General features: G+C 47.8%; 2 protein-coding genes across 6 annotated transcripts in view; both read right to left on the bottom strand.

Annotated features, from left to right (window-relative positions):
• Positions 1 to 3,222: 3,222 nt before the first annotated feature.
• Positions 3,223 to 14,183, bottom strand: PLEKHO1 (pleckstrin homology domain containing O1). The gene is made up of 6 exons (XM_057527369.1): positions 13,828 to 14,183; positions 12,997 to 13,143; positions 8,302 to 8,442; positions 7,415 to 7,519; positions 6,937 to 7,038; positions 3,223 to 5,249 (listed from the first exon to the last, which is right to left on the bottom strand). Exons 1-6 carry the CDS (start codon positions 13,855 to 13,857, stop codon positions 4,545 to 4,547), a joined length of 1,230 nt encoding a protein of 409 aa, XP_057383352.1. The 5' UTR covers positions 13,858 to 14,183; the 3' UTR covers positions 3,223 to 4,544.
• A 4,639-nt stretch (positions 14,184 to 18,822) lies between these two features.
• VPS45 (vacuolar protein sorting 45 homolog) overlaps positions 18,823 to 20,814 on the bottom strand; it is a 68,130-nt gene continuing 66,138 nt past the window's right edge. For all 5 annotated transcript variants that reach the window (XM_057548128.1, XM_057548139.1, XM_057548159.1 and 2 more), the window contains one exon: positions 18,823 to 19,457. In XM_057548128.1, coding sequence (XP_057404111.1) covers positions 19,370 to 19,457 — 88 coding nt within the window. In that variant the 3' untranslated portion in view covers positions 18,823 to 19,369. The remainder of the gene's footprint in view (positions 19,458 to 20,814) is intronic.

Below are 20,814 nucleotides of genomic sequence, written 5' to 3'. Positions count from 1 at the left end.
AAAGCAAGAATGAGGTTGAGTCTAGTATGTTTGAAAGAAAGAGGTGATTTCAGAGCTATTCCAAACCAGCAGGAAAGACAGGGGAGATAAATCCAACTTGTCCAAAGGAGAAAGCAAAGAGAAGGAGGGAATAAGTCGGAGGCTGTGATGCAGATCAAGAGTTCTATGTTACCTGCTCTTCTCTAAGTTACTCTTCTCCGTATTGTCTTTACGAAAATGAAAACTGCCTATGTCCCTCCTTTCTGTAGCTGCATCAGCCTCTCCCTCCTGATAACTTAGGAAGAGCAGGGAATCTATATTCTCCAATTCTCCCCAACCTTAACGCAGTTCTCTCCATACTCGTTAACTCTCCAAGATCTTATTTTTAAGCTGGTTTTGCTAATTTTTGCATTCTCCTCAAGCCTGCTTTCAAGCCCAGGCTGGGGCTGGGGCCGGGGTGAGGCAAGTACAAGAGTTTCTGGCTCCATCTCTCATTTCCTGAGCTGAGCTGGGCTGTACTAATTGACCTCGAGGGTCTCAGCTGTGCTAAGTTGTGTGTTTGTTAGATCTCGTTAGGATTGTAATTAGTGCAGAGAATCTAGGTCAGAGGCAACTGGTTGGATTGATGGTCTCAGGGGGCATGAATAAAGGCCGGGAATAGCAAACAGGTTCCTCGTTCTTGGGTGGGGTGAGCCAGGGGCAGGGAATGGTGGGACTTGTGTCAAACACACAGACAAATAGACACAGGGTCACGTGCAGAGAGGCGCTCAAAAACTGTTAGCGTGTGTGTGTGTTAGGGTGTGTGTGTGTGTGTGTGTTCGCTCCCGCATTTACTCGGGTTTCTTTTCAACCTCTCCATATATGGTGTGGCTCTAGAGCAGCCTGGGGATTGGCTGCTGTTGTTGGGAGACTCGGAGGTAGGAAGAAAGCAGAAAAAAGAACGAACCCAGCAAGGGGAGGGAGTGTCAAGGGGAGGGGCTGTAGCCGAGCTTTGAGGGTTGCAGAATGGGGCTGGGTCCCCTTGCCTGTAAGGTTTAGAAAGGGGAGAGATTCTTTGCGACTGCTTTTTGTGTGTAATGAGGTAGAGCTTACTGTTGGCAGAGGGTCTGGGAGAGGGCAGGGAAGGAGGCAAAGCTATTTCCCTAGGGTGGGCACGGCATGGTTTGTGAAGGCTGGAGCGGAAGTTAGAGAAACTTGGTTTTTTTTCCTTTTCTTTTCACCCTAAACAACCTACAGCTATGCTGTGGAAGTAGCATGCAAATTAATTCATTCAGCTTTCCAGGTCAACACCTCAGATATTCTTCCTAATGGAAGCCAATCAGGACTGTACCGCACTCTGTTCCCCAAACCTCTACAAGTTAATGGGGGAAGAACAGGAAAAGTTGAGGAAAATGTCATTGAAATAGGAAATGGCATTTAGTTCTTTACCTGTCTCTACCCCTCACCCCATTTCAACTCTGTGTACTGGATTTCCTCATCTCCCTTGCCTGGCGCCTCCCAAAAGATTCTCCCTTTTCCAGTTCATTTGTGTAAGAAAAGAATATAGCAAAGATGTTGGAAGAGAGGAAAGGAGGAAGAAAAATACACATCCTGAAAAATGTCTATCGGCAACTGTGTAGTAAGCAGGTTGCCCCACACCCCTACTCAATCCACCCATTTGCCCCAGAACACGTGACTGAGAGGAAGTAAGGGAAATATTTCAGGTAAAGAAACTGGAGTGATGCAGTGAGGGAAGAGGGATCTGGGAGGAGGGAAAAGCTAGGGTTCCAGCATCATTATCCTCCAGCCACAGTGCCTGTGCTCATGCTTCCTTAACAGAGCTCACGCTAGCAGCCCACCACCAGCGTACGTACGCTCTAAGCTGCTTGTCTAGCGGGGAGCCTGGCTTTGTGCTGAGCTCTGAAATTCTTGAAGACAGGAGATCAAGCTCTCCCCCTTCTTTCTATCTCTGGCCTTTAGCCCAGTACCTGGTATTCTCTCTCCTTGAAGAAAGGCTTATGGGCACAGTCCGTAGACTGGATCAGCTCGTGTACCAGAGCACAGTGACAGTAACCCCATCCCCTAAGCCTCATTCAAACTGTACTCCTACCACCTGAGCTACTGTTAATAGCCCACTGAGTCAAACTAATAATAGCAGCAGCTGCCACAGCAGCTACTTACCAGCTGGCAGGCATTTTCCATACATTGTCTTTACACTTCCACTTTGCAGATGAGACAACTGACACTTGGAAAGCTTGTGCCTTGCCCAGGGTCTCATAACTAAAAAGTCAGAATTTGAACCCAGATCTGTCTGGTTCCAAAGCTGGCCTCATTTTACCACCTTGTGGCCTGGTTTTGGTGCCTTAAGACTCCAGGAGCCCAGTGCCCAACTCTTAGTCTCCCGGGGCCCCTGATCTTTTCTGCTTCCCCTCACCTTTCTCCTCTCCGGTGTCTCCCTCCATCCTCTAGCTCCCCTGGGAGCCACAGATAATTGGCATGTTGGGATATACATGTCATTCTTGCTTTTGTCTTTTTCTTCATTATGTGGGAGCGACAAGGAAGAGAAAGAGAGAAAAGGGAAAATGCTGGTAAAATAAATTAATACAAAAATGCAGACTTACATATAGAAAGTAAATATCATTTTAACCTAGACTTTCAATATTTGTGACAACGGGTAGCTCTGCTGACCGTGCTTAGAGTTTAGGTGAGCGAAACTTGTTTGGAGGACAGGAAGTCTGGAGACCCAGGCTCCCTCCCCTCCTACCCCAGGAGACTCCGGGAATGACATGTAGGTGGCACTCTGGTGCACTCTCCTCACTCAAGGATACATGCGATTTAGTTAACTACAGGGTATATCTAGGGAAAATCTTCATGACTGTGAGTGGTGGGGACCGAAAGAGCATGAGAATCTCTCTTCCCTACAGATGTTCAACTTGGACAGATTCCCCCATCTTGCTTACGGGAGTTATGGAGTAACGTCAGAGCAGAAGAGTGGCAATTGAGGGTCTGTGTTTTGCCCGAAGGATTTTCCTTGTTTCCCTCCTACCCCACCTTCCTGAATGTCACACGAGGGCAGCTTTGTGGCCAGGATGTACACACAGTTTGTCCCCATTTTCTCCTCTTCTCCCCTCTCACCCTTAGGTGAACTCTAGGTTTTGGCTCTTGGAGGTGAGAGGGGATCTAGGGAAGAGGATCAAGAAGCAAGCAAGGGGTCTACAAGTGACCCTTGAACAACATAAGTTTGAACTGCGCAGATCCACTTACATGCGGTTATTTTTCAATAAACACTACAGTACTACACAGTCTGCGGTTGGTTGAGCCTTCAGATGCAGAGGAACCATGGATATGGAGGGCTGACTGTTAAGTTACAGGTGGATTAACCCTCGCACTTTTCAAGGGTCAACTGTACTTCAAAGTGTTTTTTTTAACCCTTCATTACTTGATTCATGGGGCTGTCCCCTTCTTTCCAAAAATCATTCATATGTCGCCTTCTTCTCTGGACACTATCACTGTTATTAAACCTGATCTTAGAAACTTCAGAGGGAAGAAGCAATCAAAATGAGTTGTGTAATATCTACCACAGACAAGAATGTCGGGGTGTCTGGCAGCTCCAGAGGTGGTCAGGAGGGTGGTGGTGTGAGCATAAAGATGGTTTTCTAAAGCTGGGGCTTGATTAGTGTTGGAAGCAAGGTTCGAGGACAGACAGGGAGAGGCTACAGGAAACCCTAGCTTGGCCGAAAGAGGAACCTGGGCATATATTTGGTTTTCCCCTTCATCCTACCCAGCTTGCATCACAAATCAGTTTCCTTTTTAGTTTGGTTCTTCCGTGGGGCTGACTGTCCCCGGTTCCCCTGTGCTAGGCGCCCCTAGCCAAATGACCAAATCCATCCCATCCGTCCAGGGCTGTATCTCTGAATCAGTGTTGGGAAGGGTGTGAGAGATGAAGGGAGAAACAACTCATACAAGAAAGCCAGGCAGCTTGATCTCAATCAGAGGCTGCTAGGCGTGAGAAGCCAGTGCCTGGCGGCGGGGCTGGGGGTGTTTTAATTGCACAAACCCTCCTCGGGGCTGGGATAAATTTCACTTGTGTGTGCGTGGAGAGGTGGCACTGGCTCCCACATCTCTCGAGCTACGGCTGAGTGGCTGAAATTTCACCCTCAGATCGAAAACTTGGAATGGGACACGAGAGACGCCCCACACCTCCCCCTCTAAACTTAGGAGCCCAGATACATCCTCGGGAGCAGCAGTATATTCCTCACCACACCCCAGAGGGCTGGTGCGTGTAACATGGTCAGACTGTGCCTTCGTTACCCTCTCTCTCTTCATCCAGGTGAAAGCTTCTTAATACTGCTGTAGGGGTCACCTCCTCCCCAGATCTGTGGCAATTTAGGTCTCAGAGAGATAGATGGGGGGAAAGGAGTTTGGGAAATAAGGGCTGTAGGAGGGTTGGGCAGCAGCAAGAGCAACGAATTTGATCGTGTTTTTGTTTTCTTTTTCGACTGAGGTAAATAAAAAAGCTGTATCCTGCAACACTTGGAGATAAGAGTCTGTCCACCCCCACACGTTCCAGACTCTGTCACCTTCCTCTACATCAGGCTCTTCCGGTACTGGCTATGCTGGCTGGGCTGTCTGAGGTGGGAGTCGGGGGTCTGCAGGTCCATCTGTCTGTACAGGTCCCTCAGCTCCCTGACTTCCTGCAGCACCCTCTTCGCCTGGCTCCAATTTGATGACGCCTCTCCCAGCAGCCGCTCTGTCTCCAGCAGCAGCTGTTCTGACTCAGAATCGGGAGGAGACCGAGGGGGGTCCTTGGCCTTTCGCTTCCCGTCTCCCAGTCCCTGAACCTCTGCCAGCAGCTCCTGAGTCTTCTCCAGTTTCCTCGCTACCAGGTCCTGGATCCGGGACAGCTGCCCCGGGTGGGGTGGGATGGGGGTCGGGGGGTCCTCGGCCCGCAGTTGGAGGGTGCGGGCTGCGGCAGTGTCCCGCTGAGACAGGATCTCCTCCAGGGAGGCACAGCGGCCTTTTTCTGAGGGGCTCAACTTCTTGGGTGCCTGGGGGGTGTAGGTGGCCCCTCTGTCTGGCTTTTCCCAAAGTCGGGGAAGGCCGCTTGCCCGGTCCGAGGAGGGCTGGATGCGGTCTGAGTCTGCCCTCCGCCGGCTGCCTGCCAGCTGGGCCACAGACTTGTCCAGGTCGACTCGAAAGCTCTCAGCACAGGAGGTTGGTTCCTCAGGGGAAGGGTCTTCCTCCTGGATCAGGTCCAAGGTCAGCATGCCATCCGAGGTAGAGGTTGAAGCCTGGAGAGGGAGAAGGAAGGAATGAAGGGGGAAGATTGTCGTCAGTGAGCATTTCAGGACTGCCTGAAAGAGAAGCAGGCTGTGGTCATTTCCCTCCTCAACATGCCTTCCCTGAATGAGAAGCCCCCACTCCTGACACAGCCCTCTGACTTTGTTTGCTATTTCTTATTCCTTTGATAGTGACTTTAACTTCTTTCTTTTATTTTTCTGTGATTTAAAGTAATTTCTCCTGGGGGACTTCCCTGGTGGTCCAGTGGGTAAGACTCCGCGCTCCCAATGCAGGGTGTCTGAGTTCGATCCCTGGTCAGGGAACTAGATCCCACATCCTGCAACTAAGAGTCAGCATGCCACAACTAAGAGTCAGCATGCCGCAACTAAAGACCCTGCATGCCGCAACTAAGACCCAGCACAGCCAAAGTAAGTTAGCAAATAAATAAGTATTTTTAAAAAATTACCAATTTATTAAAAAAAATAATTTATCCTGCTTGTTTCCCGTATTTTCCACTTTACTACGAGCTTCCTGAAGAGTGTTTTTTTCCTCTGTATTGTGGACTCTAAGCATCAGTTGGGTTTGACACATACAGGATGCCTGGCATGGCAGGGTAACTGTCCTTTTCCATCTGTATCCTCTGAGCCACACACCTCAACCCCCTCTGCTATTCTGACCTCAGAACCTCTTGCCTTAAAATAAAACTTGTTCTATTTCCAGAATACTGTAATTTTTAAAAAAGTGATAAGGGTATTCAGCACCTTATATGTATTGATACATATGTTGTTTCAATCATTCCTCACAGCAACCGTTCAAGTGGGCATGATTACTGCCCCACTTTACAGTTGGAGGCGGGCAGCTTCAGAGTACACTGCAAAGCTAGGTTCCAACCCAGCTCTGTCTGATTCCAAAGCCCATGTTCTTTCTTTCTTTCTTTTAATTAATTAATTTTATTTTATTTATTTTATTTTTGGCTGTGTTGGGTCTTCGTTGCTGTGTGCGGGCTTTCTCTAGTTGGCGGCGAGTGGGGCCTACTCTTCATTGTGGTGCACAGGTTTCTACCGTGGTGGCTTCTCTTGTTGGAAGCATGGGCTCTAGGTGCACGGGCTTCAGTAGTTGTGGCATGCGGCTCAGTAGTTGTGGCGCATGGGCTTAGCTGCTCTGCGGCATGTGGGATCTTCCCGGACCAGGGCTCGAACCTGTGCCTTCTGCATTGGCTGGCGGATTCTTAACCACTGCGCCACCAGGGAGGCCCCCATGTTCTTTCTACTATACCTGAGCACCTCTTTCCCTAGACACTTAGCGCTCAGACAAATGAAAGAAAATCCTTGCTCCTCTAAGTGCCTGTGATACATAATGCTGTTATCCGTCAGGATAGCTAGCCACCAGACAGTAGCTTATGTTGCCTTGTACTGTATTCATCTCTTCTACTTTTCACTTCCCTTGTGGGTATATCTCATTTTCCCCAAAGGATGATACATTTATTGAGGGCAGGACTTTCAAATTCACAGTAGGTGCTGACTAAATATTTTTGGTTTGGAGGAATCAAGGAAGGGAACAGGGTGGAGGGACTTCCCTAGCCTTTGACCTTGGTACACAAATGCCTCTGGTGGGCTGTCTGAGATACAGTCCTGTCTGAGATGAACTGACATGGAATTGGCCCTTCAGCAATTTTTACTTTTTTATAGTCTTACATACCACAGCCATTAGGTGTCCCCGAGTTGGGGGGCGCCGGGAGTGCTGGATTTTTGCCCTGTCTCGAGTTGGGTGTGCGAGATAGCTGTCCTCCTCAACGGTGACCTGAAGAGATGCACTGTGAGTCATAGGTGCTATTTGGAGACTCTGTCCCAACCCAGCTTCCCCTGAGGCCTGAACATGCCTGGACTGGGAAATAATCCCACCTCATGAACCGTTACTGAGCAAATCCAAGGGCAAGGGATGTATTGGACATGAAGCTTAAGCTCCTTAAGCTGGCCCATGCATCAGAAAGCAGGGAAAGAGGAGTTGGCAGAAAAGACTTAGAAGTTAGAAGGAGAATAGGGTTTCAAAAGGGAAATAAAGGAGCAGAGCTGGTGGGGAGCTAGTAAGTGGGGCCCACACCATCCTCTTCCCTCTTCAGTGAGTCATTCTGCTCCCTCTGCCTCAGCGTCCCCTTCCCCACAATAAGCCTCCTGACCTCATCCAAGATGCGGTTCTTGGCTCGGGTGATGGCGGAGTTGAGGGCATTGATCCATGATTCCTTCTCTTCTGGACTCACTGCCAGGAAGATCAAGTTGGGTGCCTGTGAGGAGAAGATTCTTGTTTCAGTCAGGGGTTTACAGTTGGCCTCACCTTGATAGTGAAGAAATAAGAAATTATAATCTCATTCTCTTAGACCCAGCTCTTGGAAGGAGAGAGATTCTACTTCTGGAGTCATCCGTAACTTAAGGAAATCAGCCTCTATTCCTGCAAAATGCCATTGCTTGGAGGCTGTTTTAGAAACGACCAATGAGGAGCTTAGAAGGGTACCAGATATTAATACGGCACTGGAGATAATGAGAGGAGGTTTGGTAAAGGACAGGTACTAAAATAAAGATCTTTAAATGTTTGAAGAAATAGAATGTGACAGGAATGGCTTCCCTGGGTTTCCTCAGACAAGAGAAATTAGATTCAGAATTTCAACCACCTATCACGGTCCAGGGAAAAGTGGCTGTCTCCCAAGAGGGGTGTGTGTGTGTGTGTATGTGTGTGTGTGTGTGTGTGTGTGTGTGTGTGTGTGTGTGTGTGTGTGTGTGTGTGTGTGTGTTTGACAGAGAGAGAGAGAGAGAGAGAGAGAGAGACAGAGAGACAGAGAGAGGGAGAGAGATATGGTCTTCGTGGCTGGACAGTTTAAAGGTTGGCTTGCCTGGAAGGAAGGAAATGGCCATGATATTCTCAGGTTAAATAATAAAAGCTGGCAGGAGAGCAATCATTCAGGGCCTCTGAGCCAAGAGAGCCGAGAGAGAGGTCCTGAAGGGGAAGGATCTGCTTCCCACACCCTGAGCTGGTCAGCGTCCCCGTGGCTGAGGCGGCAGAGTGGCATACCGTGGTCCCGGGCTGCTTGGAACGGGCAAGCGTGAACTTGCTGTGATTCTTCTTGCTCCTGCTCTTGGATTTCCGGAGCTCTTCACACTTCTCGTAGTCACTCAGGTCAAACACCTCTTGAATAGTTTTCTCATCTTTTACCTAGGGGAGGGTTGGAGGTGAGGTGCTGAGGATGAAATTACTTAGTCCCTTCTCCCAAATTGTTAGTTATAGACCAGTCTTGGGAACCAGAAGAAGCCTGAGAGGGAAGGGATGACCATAGGTTAGGGAAAGGCTGTCCTACCCAAGGCCCACAGAGGCCTGACAGTGGGGGGCAGCCCCCACGTCCTGATTCCTCAGGTGGGTTTCCATTTAAACCCCTTGTCCCCACTCCCCTCAGCCAAGCTACTGTTTCCAGAGCCCCAGGAGGTCTCTCTTCACTGTGACTCCCACTTTGTCCTTCAAAGGACATGGTTACAGGGCTAACAGTTTAATCCTATCATCCTGAAGTAAGCAAAACGCGGATGGCCCTTGATTGTCCAGAGGGAGGAGGTAAAGGCAGGGCCAATATCAGGGGATGTCTGGAGGGAACAAAGGGCTGCCTCCGCCCTTCCCTGTCTTTTGTTTATGCTGTTGCTTTCTTATCCCATTATCCCTTGGCTCCTTCCTTAAATATATACTATTATGAAGAGACTGATCTATCTCCTTCTTTTCAGAAGCTTCAGCACCACAGGAACAGCAGCCCCTGTGTTCAGTTTGTTGAGTTTGTTCAGACAGGGTGAAAAATACACCTGTAGTTCCTACCCCTCCTTCTTCTTTCCAAGGTACCGTGACAACCCAACCTAGCTCCTGTGGGCTTGAGAAGCCACTTAAATCATCCACTGCTCTCTAGGCAAAGATGCATTTATACTCTCCCTGGAGGACTACTTGGAAAAAAGTGTTCTGCTACCAGTTTCCATGATTCCAGTTTGAGCCCTTACTGCCAGGAAGTTCTTCCTTGTGTCTAAACTGAGCCCTTCCTGCTTGTAGAATCTATCTTGCACCCGGTTCCACTCTCAGCATTTCTATCCATCATTTGGCTCTTAACTCTCTTGTTGAATGTCTAATCAGAGACCACAGTTCCATCTACATCCTCCAACCCCAACCAGCCTTTTATGAGTGCCACAAAGCAAATTCTACTAACATTTCTGCCAAGGTCCGTTTTAAACTTCTCAGGGTTTTTTCTCCTCTCCCCTAAGGTATTCCCATAGCCCTGATCCTCTGAAGCTGTGATTTGGCTTGCAAGAGGAAAGAAGCCTTCATCACTGGCCTGGACGGAGCAGCCTGTGATCAGAAAACCCTTTCACCCTCTGCTACTTACGCCTGGGATTGGAAGACCCTGTGGGATGAGCTGTCCAGGCTTTCCTGGGATGAGGATGGAAACCACCAGCATTTGTCTTGTTAAAACTAAACAAACAGTCAAAAGTAGCCTCATATGTTCCTTGGAAGACATCTGACCTCCCTGACTGGAGGTATTTCACAAGAGTCCCCACGTCTCAAGCTCTGAAATAGGAATTGTGTGCCTGGAGGTGACTTCATCTCTCCACCTGGTTCTCTCTTCCATCCCCCAGCCAATCTCTGCTCTTGTATCTGCCTATCCTTCTGACTTGGCGCTGGACCCAGGGGGCTGACACAGACTCATTCAGGTGAATGGCTGCTCATACACCCACCTTTCTTTGTTTCCACGTGGCCTGGCTCCTCCAGGGCTCTCCCCTATCCTGAGCTCCCGGGTTTTGGACTAGGAAGTGACCAGAAGCCTTGAAGGCTTGTAGGTGAAAGTGGACAAGATGCTGGCAAGGGGTGTCCCAGAACAATTCCCAGAAACATGGAAGCAGGGATGCAGGGTGATGCATCACTCCTCTTCCCCTCCTCCCTCAGAGCTGAGACTATCAGCAGAGGCCAGAAATCTTGGAGAGGAAAGTGCTGGGTGTGTGTATGTAGCCAGGGGAAGAGAGTTACTTGTTCCGTTTTCCTTAGGGGAGGGGAACGGAAGGGGAGGGGAACAGAGGGGAAGGGAAGGGAAAGGGAGATATTCTGGCTTGGACACGACTGATAAGGAGCTCTGGGGAGCAGAAGACATTGACAGAGGTTAGCCCCTCATAAGGCAGGGGTAGGAGATGGGGTAAGGCAAGCAGTGAAACAAGCATATTCCAGTGCCCAGGGAAGATGGACAACTCCAAGACCCTAGTTCTCCACTGTATTGTTTTTGCCCATCTAATTCCCACAGTCTCATTTATAATTACCACCCACAAAAGTCAACCCTTTCCCCTGATTCTTTCTCCTTAGCCCACAGAAAGGAATTTTTCCCATGCTTGCCAAAAAAAGATGCCCTGAACTCAATTTCCTCTACCATGAGGTCTCCCTAAGGTCTAGTTTCTGTTCCTATACATCAGCTCCATGATCATAAGGTGCCCTTTGACTAAGAATGAAGAAAACGATTATTAACAACAAATACAGAAGGATTTCTTCGGTGGGGGCAGTTGCAAAAAAAGACTGTCGCAAATTCTAGGGGAGAGGGTTAGGGATTTCCTGCATTAACATGTAAATTACTGGGACTTCCCTGGTGGTCCAGAGGGTAAGACTCCGAGCTTCCCAATGCAGGAGGCCGAGGCCGGGGTTCAATCCCTGGTCAGGGAACTAGATCCCGTGTGCATGCTGCAACTAAGAGTCCGCATGCCACATCTAAAGATCCCACAGGACGCAATGAAGATCCTGCGCACCGCAACTAAGACCCAGTGCAGCCAAAATAAATAAATAAATATTTTAAAAAAAGCCCATGTAAATTACAAACATCTATTAAAAGAAATCTTGACTCGGCTCTGGAGCTTTTGGGAAGTGAACAGAATAAAGCCTATAGTCCTTGATCAGTTTCACCTTTAACCTAGGCCTTTGTAGCGTGGAAACTGGCCCCAAAGAAGAGTACTACCAACAGGCTTGTTCCCTCTTCTCCTATGCCTTTCTCAGCAGTGGGCAGTTGGCCCCATGATCGGTCAGATGCTCCTGACTCACAGGACACCAGACATCCTAAGCTGAGGTCATTCCGTCGTTTCCCCTGTCTCAGTACCCCTTCCTCCACAAACAAGGGTCAACTACGCTCTTTTGCCCCCTGACTCTGTTCTTTGAACAAATACAAACAAGAAAAAGATGTCTTGTTCCTTCTGCCCTTTCCCTGATCACATGTTTTCCCCACTGACGTGTGGGAAGTTCTCCCTGATCGCTCACTAGAGTTTCCTGCCATTATGGAGTTCAGGGAAGACAGGAGATACACTTTGACACTTGCCTAAGAAAAAAAAAAAAAAAAAAAGCCAGAAAAAAACCCTGGAAAGCCCACAAATTGTGGAAAAACCTTGGGTAGGATTTGGGGTTGGGTAGAGGTGACCCTTAAAAATAAATTCTCCTGTCAAAGTGTTTTCTCACCTCGCTCCATCACCAAGTTCTCAGCTTAGTGTAAACAGCAAGGTTTAAATACCCTTATGAGGGATCTCTTTGGCCCTGGCACAGCTTAGTTCTTTCTTAGCTGCCTCAGTAGATGTCCTGTTCAGATGAATACTTTCTCTAGGACTGCGCATGTGTCTACTTCAATACCATAAAAGGATTTATTTACCTAAATATAGTCTATGCAGAAAGCAGAAGAGGTTAGAACTCAGGGAGGACTTCCCAGTTAGCCCTGGGTGAGGGCATACAGAATGGGGGCGGGTGGAGGGTCATCCTACCAGGGGAACTCAGGACAGTCTCCTAGGCGATGCTGACACAGTCGCAGAGGTAGGGACTGGAATGACTTCTAACCCACGGAGGGGCAATTTCAGTTTCTCAATATTACTATGTGTCATTTATCCCAAGAATTAGAGATAACGGAGAGAATAATCTGGATTCCATATGTGGGCGCAGGTTCTGACCCAATGTGGACTGTGGTTTTCATTTTAACTATAGCCCCAAAGACACAGAGACACACAGGGGTTCATAACTCCATTCTCCCTTCTGATATAACTGGTGGGGGGCAGCTGGGCAGGAAGGAATGGAGAATGAGTTCCTTGCTTCTTTTTTTTCAGCGGAGTGGGGATGGAGAACAGAGAACATGTTGGTTAGGGACATTGGCTTCAACAGAAATAACTGCCACTTACAAATACTCTACCTGAGGTCATGTGAGACTGACCCTGGGTTGTATGTGTGTTTTCTGTGATTCAGGGCAGCTGTACTACTGATATGACTTGCATATGTCCCTGTGAGAGACAGGAAAGGGGAGGCTAGCTGGGTTGGGGTGGGGAGGGCAGGAAGGAGTGGAGAATAAGCTGAACAGTGTTTCAGCAGCAACAGCAAAGAAAAAATAATCCTACGATCAGCTAGAGGCCAGGATAGGGTAGGGGACAGCAGGGGACACTTAAAACTTTTGGGACATTCTTGGGAGGGAGTTATAATGGTTGTCAGAAAGATATTTCCAAAGAAAAATTTTTAAATAAGATGCAAACTCAACTTCTAATTCTAACTCCGGTCTCCTCATTAAAGGGTGACCTTTCTCTGCAGATAAGATGGGGGTAGAGACCAACCCGACGGCTGAACTAGCTTTTGGAACAAAATGAGGGATGAGGTAAGGGGGAGATGAGAAGTAGATAAGACCCCTGCGGAGAGAGAAAGTGGGGGCTGAGAAAACAAGGATAGTTAGCGGCAAAGGGCACCTACCTCTTTTTCGGAGATGTAGAGCTGGTCCCCTTTCAGAACCACGTAGCGGTTTTTCCAAATCTCCCTGAAAATCCCTTTCCCGCAGAATTTCCGGACCCAGCCGACCTTCTCAGGCGGTGCAGACTGATGATTTCCATCCTGAGGCCCCTGCCCCCCGAGCCAGATGAGAACCACACGGTTAGGTGATCACAGCTTTTTCCTCCTCCCGTTTCGTCCCCGGCGCCCCCCTCAGTCCCCGGTCCCCTCCTTCCCGCGTCCGCCCCGCCGCAGCTGGAGTCTGGGAGACCCGCGTTCGCTCCCCACTTCTTCAAAGCCTTTCACTCCAAGGAACTCGCTTCCCCATCGCTCCCCTCCCCCTTCTCCCAAATAAACAACTGGAACTGCCAGTGGAAGGGGTGAGGGCCGGGCTGGAGCCGAGGGGTGGCCTTCGGGTCTCCGCCGGGCCCCCCGCCCCCTCCCCCAGCCTCCCTCCTCGCCGCGCCGGGATTAACGGCATTTTATTTTATTTCTCATTGTCTTCTCGCCGCTGCAGAGCGCGATGCCGGCGGCCGCCCGCCGCCCGAGGAAGGGGAGGCCGGGGGTCGGGCAGAAACTCAGCCAAGTTAACCCCCAGCCCAAGTAAACAAACAAAAGCCCCCGCCGGTGCCTCGTCGTGGGGCCCAGCGCGCCGAGGCCGAGGCTAAGGGGACCGGCGACCGGGCCACGGGCCGGAAGGAGGGGGCTGGCGCGGGGCGTCCCCGGCCCCCAACCCAGCCGCCCGCGGCCCCGACGGGGCTGGGGTCCTCGGGGCACAAAGTCAGCGGCGGGCACGGGGCGGGCGGGCGCACTCACCCGCTTGGTGGAATTGTTCTTCTTCATCATTCCGGGCGGGCGGGCGCGGGCGCCGAGGGGCGGCCCCGCATCGGGGGCCGAGGCCGCTTCGAGGGGGCTCCTGCCCAGGGGGAGGGTGCGGAGAGGCCCCCGGAGCCGCCGCCGCCGCTCCTCCCTCCCTCCCTCTCCCCTTCTTTGTAGCTCCGGTTACACTAAAGGCCGGCCTCCCTCGCGCTCGCACACACACGCACGCCCGCTCCCCGCCCCTCGGCGCCCTCCATCCCGGCGCCCACGCGGCCCGGGCCCCCGAAAGCTCCCCCGCTGCCCGCCCGCCCGGCCCGGCCCGGCCGCTCCCCCGGCCCGGCACGCTGTGGGCGGCCCAGCCCGCGCCCCGCAGCTCCATCCACCCGCCCGCTGACGTTGCGAGTTCAGAATAAAGGGCGAATCGCCGAGCCGGAGAGAGTGCGCTCCCTCCACCCCCCTCCTTTGTTTCTGACTCACTGAGGGTGAAGAAGACAGACCTAAACCCCGCCGAAGGACGGCGTCTGGAGGGGCAGGGAGACCGAGACTCGCACAGACCGCCGGAGCGAGAGGTGGAGCCAGAAAAGACAGCCCGGGCCGACCTGCCGAGACAGACGGCAGGGGAGGATGGAGCGGATGATAGAGAGACAGGGAGGTTTATAAGACCGGCGATAACCTAGATCGGGATCCTCTCCCCCTCAAAGCCAAAACAAAAACAAGAACGTGAGCTGGGAGGGCGCGTTACCCAGGACTGGCAACTGGAATTCACACTCCCTAGGTGGTACAGATAGTGGTCTGGGCAGGTCAACCGTTGGGGAAAAGTTTTATGCTTCGGAGAGTACCGATGTGTAGGGCGACTCCGTGGAAGAGAAGTTAATATTAATACACATTTCTTACAGTTTACAAAGCCTCAGGCCTTATTTGAGCCTCAGGAGAATAGCCATAAGTATGAGGTACATATTATGCTCTCCATTGCACAGAGAGAAAAGTGAGATTCAGAATGGCTGAGGGATTTGCAGACACACTGTAAGTGCTGGCAGGAATAGAACTGTCTGTCTCTAGAGCCCTGGTCTGTTAGACCAAGTGGCTTTAAAGACAAGCTCCAGGTGAGGCTTAAACTTCCTACTACCTGGTACCTCTCCCTGATGCACTGACGTGTAAAAATTCCATCCTGTCTACCGCAATGCCCAGAGGATGCCCTGGCTGGGGAAGGCTCTGCTGATCACCCCTAAGCCAGATCTGCCTCAGAGCCCACACACCAGCATCTTGGTAACTTCATTTTTTCCCCAGTACCCATTTAATGGGAAGAGGAAAGTCAGGAAACCTAGGTTTGGGTACTAGTTTCATCACTGCCCCGTGGCCTTTGGTCAAGTCACTGAATTTCTTTGGGCCTCAGTTCCTCTACATATTAAGTACTGACTGCCAATTCCATCAACAAGGAAAGATAGGGGAATATATGAGATAACCCATGAAAGTCCTTTAAAAATACAGTATTGCCCTCTAGGGCTAATTACTAAATAATAATGAGCTAACGAACACATTGCCTGGCATATGGTAGGCACGCAGTAACTTCAAAATGAATAAAAATCCCTGGCACAGAGAAGCAGGAAAAAGAAAGAACCCCTTTTTTCAGAGATGTCTCAAGATAAAAGAAAATGTTGGCCAAATTAAGGAGTGGAGTGGTCTTGGCTTTTTCTGGTATCTGTCAAATAAAGGAGGGGGCTTCTCTCTTTTCCAAGCCCCCCTTTCCCCTAATCCAATAATATTCCTCTTAACCTCTTTTCATTTACCATACGAATTAATTCCTGTATTTTAGACTCATATAGAAATGTATCCTTTCAAAATGCTCTCATATACCATTTCTTTAAATCTTTAGTGCCACCTTGTGAGGTATATATCAATAGAATAAATATTATTCCCACTTGGAAAATGAGGAAACAGGGCATGGCAAATCAATGGACTTGCCCAAGTTTACACAGCAAGTTACTGGCTAAATAGATTAGAATCCAGGTTTTCTGACTCCACTCTGTTTAGGTTTCATACACACACACACACACACACACACACTCCCCTTCCCACCATCTCTATTTCCCACCCTCTCTATTTAAAAAGTGATTTAAAAAGAATGAGAAAATCCAGGGTATCTTCATAAGTAAGGAAGCAAAATGTCCCATCGTACTGGTGAGAACACTACCCTGTTTGATCTTTTGAGGGCTTGCTTGCCAGGTAGATAGGAGTGGTTTGAACTTTTAGTTTAAATAGATTCCAGTTTATGGGGAAAAAAGTAATTCATGACTTGCCCCATCTTCCTTTAGTCAGCAAATATTTGAGTATGTCCTGTATGCAAGGTACTAGGGTCCTATGTGCTATATCAGGCAGGAGCTGGAGCTTTGTGGAACATCAGGCAGAGGGACTCCTAAAAAATCAAAACCCTCCAAAGTAATTTTCAGATTCCAGAACAGATGCATGTGGGCTGGAGAACCTTCCCTGCCTATTTGCTCCTGGAGATGTTACATAAATCTCTGGTTTTCTCTCTCATTAACCTGCACCGCTGCACTGCCTCATCTTATCATCCTGCCCCTACCTTCCCTTACTCTGTCTCCCTTTGTCTTGCTACTCATCCCTCTTCCCATAAGCCATACTCCTCCCCTGGCCTGTTCTTCAAGCTTTACTTCTCTCCACCAGGTGAACCTTGTGGCACCTGACTTGGGATCTGTGAATTGAGACTATTTCTGAAGACCAACTCGTAAGTGAGAAATCTCAGAGTAACAGCTTATGGGTTCCTTTTCTCATTTTCACAGCACTGTCTCCTCAGTGAGCTTGACATTACTGCACATACAAACCACAAAAATAACTCAGATAACTCAATGTCCTTCTTTGGTGGAGATAAGATACTGGGGGTACTCATTGGGGGGTTACCTCCCTAACTGCATCACCATGGATAAGACACAACTGTCAGTAGCTTTATTCTTAAATTGACTATTTTATAAGTAACTCCACTTAAGCGAAGAAGTGAGCCATCAGAGATAAAGATTTTGAATTGCTGCCTGCATATTTACTGGGCAAAAACTGTTATCCAAACAGTTGTTTACCTAAAAACAAGCACCTTGGCTTTTGTAGAGTAAATGGGACATGGAGGTTTTGACTAGGCATTTCAATCTCTGGAAGAGAAGTCATTAAAAGCATGAGACCGTAATTAAAATGACGTTTTTAGGGACTTCCCTAGCGGTCCAGTGGTTAAGAGTCCACGCTTCCACTGCAGGGGGCCCTGGTCAGGGAACTAAGATCCCACATGCCGCGTGGTGCGGCCGAAAGATTGAAGAAAAAATAAAGGACCGATAATAATGTAATCAGCTCTGTAAATCTTAAATAAAAATATGAATCTTTGATCCTTAATAAAGAAATGCCAACTTCTGGCATAAAACATCCTGAAGGTAAGGCTCATTTCTTAGACTTAAAAAAAAATTATTTTTGGCTGCACTGCACGGCATGTGGGATCTTAGTTCCTTGACCAGGGCCCCCTGCAGTGGAAGCAAGGAGTCTTAACCACTGGACGGCCAGGGACGTCCCTAGACTTCTTGATATTGTTAGCTGAGTAGGCTCAATGGAAGCAGGTGAATGAGGAGAATGATATTAGAAAAGTCTCTGTTCTTATTCTTATTCCAGAGTTATCTTGCCAAGAGAAAGGCAAGCACAGGTAATCCTGCTTGGAGGAAGGTTTCTGTTTATTTGAAAAGACTATGTAACTTGTAAAACGCTGCATTTAAAACTTGTCTCCCCTAGCCTTAAAAGTAAGGCTGCCTTACTTTTTTTATTATTTAAAAAAAAAACAACCAAAACAGAACTTATTAGGTCTTAGCTCTTAGCTGTAATATAGACAAAAGGCTTAGGGCTTCGCATGAGTGTAAGGCGAAGAAACAGTGGTCGAGAGCTGAGAGGAATGGGGAAAGGGGGGATGGATCAGATGACCCTTCAGCTCTTCCCTCTACTTCTTGAACTGCTGATTAATGTAGTGGAAGGATGACAGGATCCAACCATTTTGTGTAGTGATTTTGTATCCCCAACTTGGAGACAGCAATCAATCTTATTTACTATTATTAGTCAAATTTCCTTGGGTGGTTTACTATGTACCAAAGTTCTAAGTGTTTAAATGTATTCTCTCATTTCATTTAGTCCTTATGCTCCTATGAGGAGGTACTTTATTACTCTCTTTTTATAGATGAGGAACCTGAGCCACAAAGAGACTTAGTAACATTCCCAAAGCCACATAACTTGACACAGACTTGAGCCTAGGCTATCTGATGCTAGAGAATGTTAATCAACATAAAAGAAAGGTTTAAAAAATTTATTACAGAGCACCAAGGAGAGACTGTGATATGATTTGAGCACACCATAATTTCCTGGTATTAATGACATTATCACCTTCCACTGCTTTCAAGAGAAGTGAAATTGACACCAGATTTTAAAAAAATAAACAAACAAATAAATAAATAAATTTATTTATTTATTTATGGCTGCATTAGGTCTTTGTTGCTGCACGCGAGCTTTCTCCAGTTGCGGCGAGCGGGGGTGACTCTTTGTTGCAGTGTGTGGGCTTCTCACTGCAGTGGCTTCTCTTGTTGCGGAGCACGGGCTCTAGGTGCGTGGGCTTCAGTAGTTGTGGCACGTGGGCTCAGTAGTTGTGGCTCGCGGGCTCTAGAGCGCAGGCTCAGTAGTTGTGGCGCACGGGCTTAGTTGCTCCGCGGCATGTGGGATCTTCCCAGACCAGGGATTGAACCCGAGTCCCCTGCATTGGCAGGTGGATTCTTAACCACTGTGCCACTAGGGAAGTCCCATTGACACCAGAATTTATTATTTGCCTTGACATACTTTAAATATCCTTTGGGTAGAGGCAATGCCTTCTCTAAGTTTGGTGTAAAGCCAGCTCATGGCTCATCACATAAATTCCCATAAATAGTTATTAACCTCAAAGAAACAAAAACAAATCACTTGTGTCTTTTCACAAAATGGATTTTTATTGTAGTCATACATGGTTTCTCAGTTCCACAGAAAATTGCAATTTAGGGACAATTTTTGGATGGTTCTTACAGAAATATGATGGGTTTTCAGAAATGAGTTGTTCAGGAATGTGGTTAATGAAAAATAAAAGGGGTCAAGAGAAGAGTCTATAGTATGTGCATCTAATTTTTACTTTTTAAAACTCCTTTAAGCTCTGATAACCCTTTTCTCAAGTAAGATCCCAACAAAATTCGCCAGAAACTGAAGTGATTGTGCTATCAAATACAAGGAATACATTTATTTATTTGATAAAGAAAACATGAGAAAAGTGGGTTGGAATGGGCTCAGACTTATTCTCAACTCACCACTGGAGTCTTGGTGTCTGTGCCAACAGTTCAGGAATCAGCAGGCTACCTGGAGATGGGTTATAACAAGAAGCACAAAACCCAAGGCTCTTCTCCAACACCCTTCTGGTCAGTGGAGAAAGCCTGCAGCGAGGCAAGAGGGGAAGTTGCGCCATTCTTCTCACCTCTCCATCACCATTTCATCTTCTGCTTGCTAACCTTGATGTAACTTGGGAGCTCTCCTTGCTTCGGCTGTGCAGTCCAGAAGCCAGAACTTCCTCTAGGAAACTGACCAGTAGACTTGAGGTTACTCAAGGGAAAAAAAAAAGCATCTCCAAAACAGAATGTCTTGCTCATGACATTTAACTAGATGAAAGGATATCATGAATAGAATGGAAGAAGCACTGGTCTGATATTTGGGTGCAGAATAGAAGCATCAGTTGAGCACTAAAACATCCAGACTAGAAGGAGAACCCCTTTGTGCGCTTCCCCAGGGTTCTCACTGTGTCTTTTAGTGTTAAACTTGTAAGATCTGTTAAGACTAATATTTCAAGTTTGAAATTTCTAGTCAGGAACCCAGAATTTTTAAGGGCAAGGCTACTATTGTACATCAACTCAGAACCATGTTATATCAGCATCTCTTATCTAAACTCTTGAAACTGCCTCAGAACTTGTATTGTGCCTCTAGCTTTTCTTTATCCAGTCTACTCTCCAAAGTGGCACCAATTTTCTAAGATACAGATTATATCCTGTTGCATACTCTCCCCTCTTCTGCTTTAAAACCTTTCTTTTGCTTACAGAATAACATACAGATTAAAATTCAAGGCCCTTCATAATGTGGTCTCATAATACTACTTGTATTTCTTTTGTTCTGAGAACTGGTTTAAGCTGTGTGTGTATACATATAAACGTAGTATATGTATATATGCTATTATCCTCATTTAAAAAATGAAGAAACCAAGCTATAGAGAAGTTAAGTGACTTGCCAAGGTCACAACAGCTAGTTAGTGTCTTAGCTGGGATTCAAACCCAGCTCTAGAATCCGTGCCCTTCAGTACCACACAATACTCTCACTTGTCTGGTTCTATCTCCCACCAACCATGCAGCCTATGTGCCTTCCATGCCCAACCATTCACTGTTCCCTAAACATGTCTTGAGCTTTCATACCTTTATGCTTTTGCTCTTATTATGTCCTATGTCTGAAATGATAGACTACCCCTTCTTTGTCTGATGAAATCCCTTTTATCCTTTAAGGCTGAGGATTAAAAGCCACCTTTTCTGTGAAGCCTTCCCAAACTCTCCTCCATGCTGAACTAATCACCCTCATCATTATTATCACTTTGTCCTAGTGCTATTTTAGCACCATATTATTATTAATTAGGTACTCTGTACATTATTGATGCCAAAATAGACTCTGAGTTACTTAGGGTGGGACTAACACTTATTCATCTCAGATCTCCAGGGTTTACCACAGAGGCTGACACCTAGTAGGTACCCAATAAAGGTATATGGAATAAATGAGGTAATTAAAATAGCTACCCATTGGCAAGAAAGCCTTCTCTATAACACAGGAGTTTGGGGGGGCATTACTTATAAGTATGCTGGACTCGTTCTCAGGATACAGGTCTATAGCAGATTGAGGGTT

This window comes from Balaenoptera acutorostrata, chromosome 1, assembly GCF_949987535.1.
Source record: "Balaenoptera acutorostrata chromosome 1, mBalAcu1.1, whole genome shotgun sequence".
Lineage (NCBI taxonomy): Eukaryota > Metazoa > Chordata > Mammalia > Artiodactyla > Balaenopteridae > Balaenoptera > Balaenoptera acutorostrata.
This window is presented reverse-complemented; position numbering and strand designations above follow the sequence as displayed.

Excerpts from the sequence above, each read along its gene's own strand:
- PLEKHO1 (XM_057527369.1), bottom strand. The coding sequence starts at position 13,857 with ATGATGAAGAAGAACAATTCCACCAAGCGG. Across the intron at positions 13,144-13,827 it reads AGAACAATTCCACCAAGCGG|GGGCCTCAGGATGGAAATCA; the intron begins GTGAGTGCGCCC and ends CTCGGGGGGCAG. Across the intron at positions 5,250-6,936 it reads GGGGACACCTAATGGCTGTG|GCTTCAACCTCTACCTCGGA; the intron begins GTATGTAAGACT and ends CTCCCTCTCCAG.